Genomic DNA, 4,411 nt, shown 5'->3' with positions numbered 1-4,411 from the left:
TAAGCTCCACCCACCTACCAATGCTCGCGTCCGTGTTTTTATTAGTTTTGGCATGTTTTTGGCGTCATTCAGCAGAAACATGCACCTCATAATTATATGTTTTAAGTCCTTGTCCATCTTCGTCATGGGTTGAACTTTTTTCATTTGATGCCAGATCACCAACCTCCTCTGTCCAGAGCTAATTGCCGACTTTGACCTTTTGCCCTTAGGTTGCTTTGTATGACTTCCTGGGTCTGCCCCTACTTCTACTACCTACAACCTCCATACTGTGTAAGTACAGTATACATGTAAATTATGCAATAAAAATCAAGCTTTTGATATAATTTATTCATAAAATAAAGTGCTGTCGGATGAGATCATAGAACATATACACACTGCCATCTGCCCCATGCACATCTCATGTCAGTGTGATAGGCTTGTGTGGATGACCTTGAGGAAAAGCAGGTTTTAGTTGTAAAAATACGGCACCCTACAGTCACAAAGAATGCATTTTTGAATGCAGTAAGTTGTCCCCTTGAAACTCAAGTTTTATCCATCTTTAATCTATTATCAAAATTATTTCACATTTGGTTAGGGTTAACTTCTAATGTGATGGTCACAAGTTTGGTATTGCACCTTTCCATAGATGGCATGGGATATACAGCATCCAGAGATAAACAAAAAACAATAAGTGGCCTATAACAACATCATTATGAACGATTTACTTAACTAAAATGCATCTTATAAAGAGCAAAGAGGTTTGTTTTAAATATGTTATTAAATTGCTCAAGATGTATATTGTTCCTAAGGTGAAAGTGAATTCCAATCTTGGAGCAGCAGCAGAAAAGACCACACAACCAGCATGTATTCTGGTTCTCAGTGCAACCAATGAGGTCATGCTGGAAGATCTTGTGTTGCGAGCTGGACGATCAACTACCAAGCAATCTGTTAGTAGGGATATAGTTATGGTGGGCGGGGCCACCAAGTCTTGGAGTTTTCCATCTAGTCTAAAGCTAATTTCATAGCCTTCCACCCACCTTTCCTTGCCCATTCTTAAAATCCACTATTAATAATTAGTTTACCAATGTTATCGCCCACATATCCTTAAAATGTCTACCACCCATCCTTAGTTTTCTACAGCTATAACCCTATGTTAGATATTGTGATGCAAGATTGTGAAGGTGATTTTTGGCCCCATTTGCCACATCTGGATTCTCCTAAGCATGCATATGCTAAGTGTTGCATCTTGTTCCTCTGCAATACTTGATTGACAAAAGATGATTAAATCCATGCCCCATATCATTCTTTTAATTTCTGAAATAAATCAAGAGAAAAACATAATAATGTATAATTCAGTGAGTTCAAACAACAAAATGCAAAACAGACACAAATGAAAATGAATTGATTAAAAACAGACCATCATCAATAAAAGCATCAGATTTATTGAGTTTAATATTAAATGACATGTATTATTTTATTTATATACAATTATAAATTGGTAAAAATACTATTTAATAATAATAATATATAACAATAACATTTATAGTTCACCTTTTTTGCGAATTCTGGTAAAACAAATGCTGCATTGTGCACAGCTTCATTGTAGTATTTTAGGTTGTTTTTTAACTTCTCCTCTTCACTCCATTTACGGACTGGATTTTGAAAATTTGTCTCCTTTGGAGTGAATAAACATAATGCAAAATTAATACTTTTAGCAAACCTAAGTAAATGTACCACTGTAAAAAGATAAACTGTGAGAAATAGCAGTATATACTGAATAAATGGAAGAAAAAAGTACTCAAAATATTATACCAGGAGATGGAAAATAAAATTATATGAAGAACAGATGAGAAATGTATTCCAGTTATTATAATGATGAATAGATGAAACATAGTACATATATTTCTAATGAATAGATAGGACAAAGAACTGAAATTATTATTATATAAACATATGGAAGAGAAACCACTCAAATTATTATATGATGATTCGATGGAAAAAAGTACTCAAAGGGAGCTTACTTTGTGATAATGAATTTGTGAGGTCTTTTTTTGATGGCAGACAGTACATCTTTAAGGTAAAATTTTCTTTTCTTTTACAATATAAATGAGTCAGTTCTTACACTATTACAATATGTATCAACTGCTTAATATTTAAATACAAACATCTATAAAATATCTAAATTTGCTTTCCTAACATCGAGCTATTAAATATATTCTGTGTATGGCAAATATACTGTATGCAAATATATGACATATTGTTTATTACAATAAATGATAAACTTGTTTTCTAAATAAATGATATTGTATACCACAGTAAATGCTATACTGTATAGTATGTACAGTACTACAGAAAAATATATACTACAATATGAACTACAATTGATATACTGTATAGTATGTACAGTACTACAGAAAAATATATACTACAATATGAACTACAGTTGATATACTGTACTATATGCACTGCAGTAAATGATATACTGAGGCAATGTAATTTTAGTAGTACTACTGTACAATAAATGATATATGTACTGTACTACTGTAAAAGAATTGCGATATGTTCATATCAAAGAGACATAAAGAATAATCTGTAAGATAAGATAAGATAAGATTTATTGGTTCTCTCTTTTATAACAGAGGAACACTCTTGTGCAGGAGAGGTTCGACCCGTACAACAGTTACAAAACAACAACTGACAACATGTAAAAATGAATTATTGAAAAGATAAATGAGTAAAGAAAAAATACTGGACAAACAAAACAAATACTCTCATTATTCTGTAGCTGTCTCTTATACACATCTAGATGTGTATAAGAGACAGATATTAATCTATGTTTGTGCAATGCTTGTTATTCTTATATAAAGTAAATAAATAAATAAAAATGACACAAAATATAAGTTTATAAGTACAGTAAATAACGTAAAAATTAAATATTGGTGGTAATGTTTTTCATTAGTTCAGTTCTTTCAGTCATTGCTTTTATTAAATATATTTTACAATGGTTATCAAATATGTTACAAATTTCAATATTCTGGTATGCATCAAAAATATTATCTAAAAGTAAGTGGTGCCTAACCGAACAGAAAAATGATAAAGAATTGGGGCTAACAAGCGTAAAAGCTATGTAAAGATAATTAGCAAAGATTTAATGAAACATCTATATACTCACTGAATTTTTACTGCACATCATGAAGCCTATTTGTCCACTGGGGTAAGTGGGTATAGTACAATATCCGTAGTCAACAACTGGAAATAAAGAGCGGCAAAACATGTGCATCTTCTTAATCAAATCAAGGTGAAGCCATATGCACTCTCCTGCAAACAAATATACACAAAATCCAACTAACAGTCTGGTGCCATTTCCAAATATCTAGGTTCCTATTTTAAAAACTTGTAAACCTAAGCCCCGACCATGGTGAGGCTGAGGTAGGTGTGGATCTGCTTGCTGACACCACCCCCTCTAGCAGAAAATTTCTGGATCCACCACTGGATGAGTGATGACAACTCTCTCTAAAATCTTGCCCAGCGAAGAGCATTGAAAAATATGCCTGTAATTTCCAGTTTAACTGTGATCACCAGATTTGTAGATTGGAATCACATGGCCATCTTCCAGGCGTTAGGCACAGTAGTTAATTAGCCAAGCCAGGTGCTGTCAGGTGTAAATGGCTGATGTCAGCTTTGAAGTACAGTATCAGCACCATCTGGATCAGAGGCTTGCCATCTTTTGTTTTGTTTTGTCAGCAAACTGTAACTTCTAAAAACATATTTATAAGAAAGTTTCAAACCGACTCACATGCTTTGTCAGACCCAACCAGATTATTTGTTAAACAATAAGTCTTTCCAGGAACCATTAAGGATCATAGGGACTGGAGTTTGTACCCATATTTTGTAGCGCTAGGCTGATGAGAATGTAATATTTTGGGTTGCAACCGGTAATAATCACTTCATTTGAAACAACGCTTTTAAAAAGGTGTAAAACTACTGTATGAATACCAGACACCTAACCACTCAGTGGCAGCACCTACTGCAGGGTTCAGGGCATAGCCCAGGTAGGAGGTCACAGGAAAGCCTCTACTATCTAAAAAAAACTGTGAAATTTTGGGCTACTGTGAAATGTTTTAAAACATACTTTACCAAAAAGATTTTAAATTATAAAAAAATGATTTTTTTTTCTGTTTTGGTCTGCCACATCATTACCAACAGAAGGAGGGTGGGGGTAAATCTACCTATTACTGGGGTACTTAAGCCCCTTTTGCTGACACTCATTGATTGTAGGTGCTAGGCTATGGCCTACTTTTTCAAAGCAATAGTTAATTATTATACCTATCAGTGTTATATCATTATAAATATTATTTCAGTAAAATATGATTAACTATTACTACCATTATTATCTTCCATATAATTCAATCAATGACAATAAGATTCATGA

At 33.2% G+C, this 4,411-nt stretch overlaps 1 protein-coding gene across 1 annotated transcript; it reads right to left on the bottom strand.

The window, feature by feature from the left end:
* Positions 1–306: 306 nt before the first annotated feature.
* Positions 307–3,297, bottom strand: LOC117112510 (spermidine synthase-like; the record flags this gene model as incomplete). Its single annotated transcript, XM_033255597.1, is given in 3 exon segments — positions 307–1,293; positions 1,531–1,653; positions 3,152–3,297. Coding segments are annotated over 3 exon segments (284 nt in total), but the record flags the coding sequence as incomplete, so codon positions are not given.
* Between the last annotated feature and the right edge of the window lie 1,114 nt (positions 3,298–4,411).

Source organism: Anneissia japonica, unplaced genomic scaffold (genome assembly GCF_011630105.1).
Source record: "Anneissia japonica isolate Jap-2015-1 unplaced genomic scaffold, ASM1163010v1 scaffold66200_len4935_cov183, whole genome shotgun sequence".
NCBI classification, from domain to species: domain Eukaryota; kingdom Metazoa; phylum Echinodermata; class Crinoidea; order Comatulida; family Comatulidae; genus Anneissia; species Anneissia japonica.
Note: the sequence above shows the minus strand (reverse complement) of the source record. Positions and strands in the feature narration are given on the sequence as shown.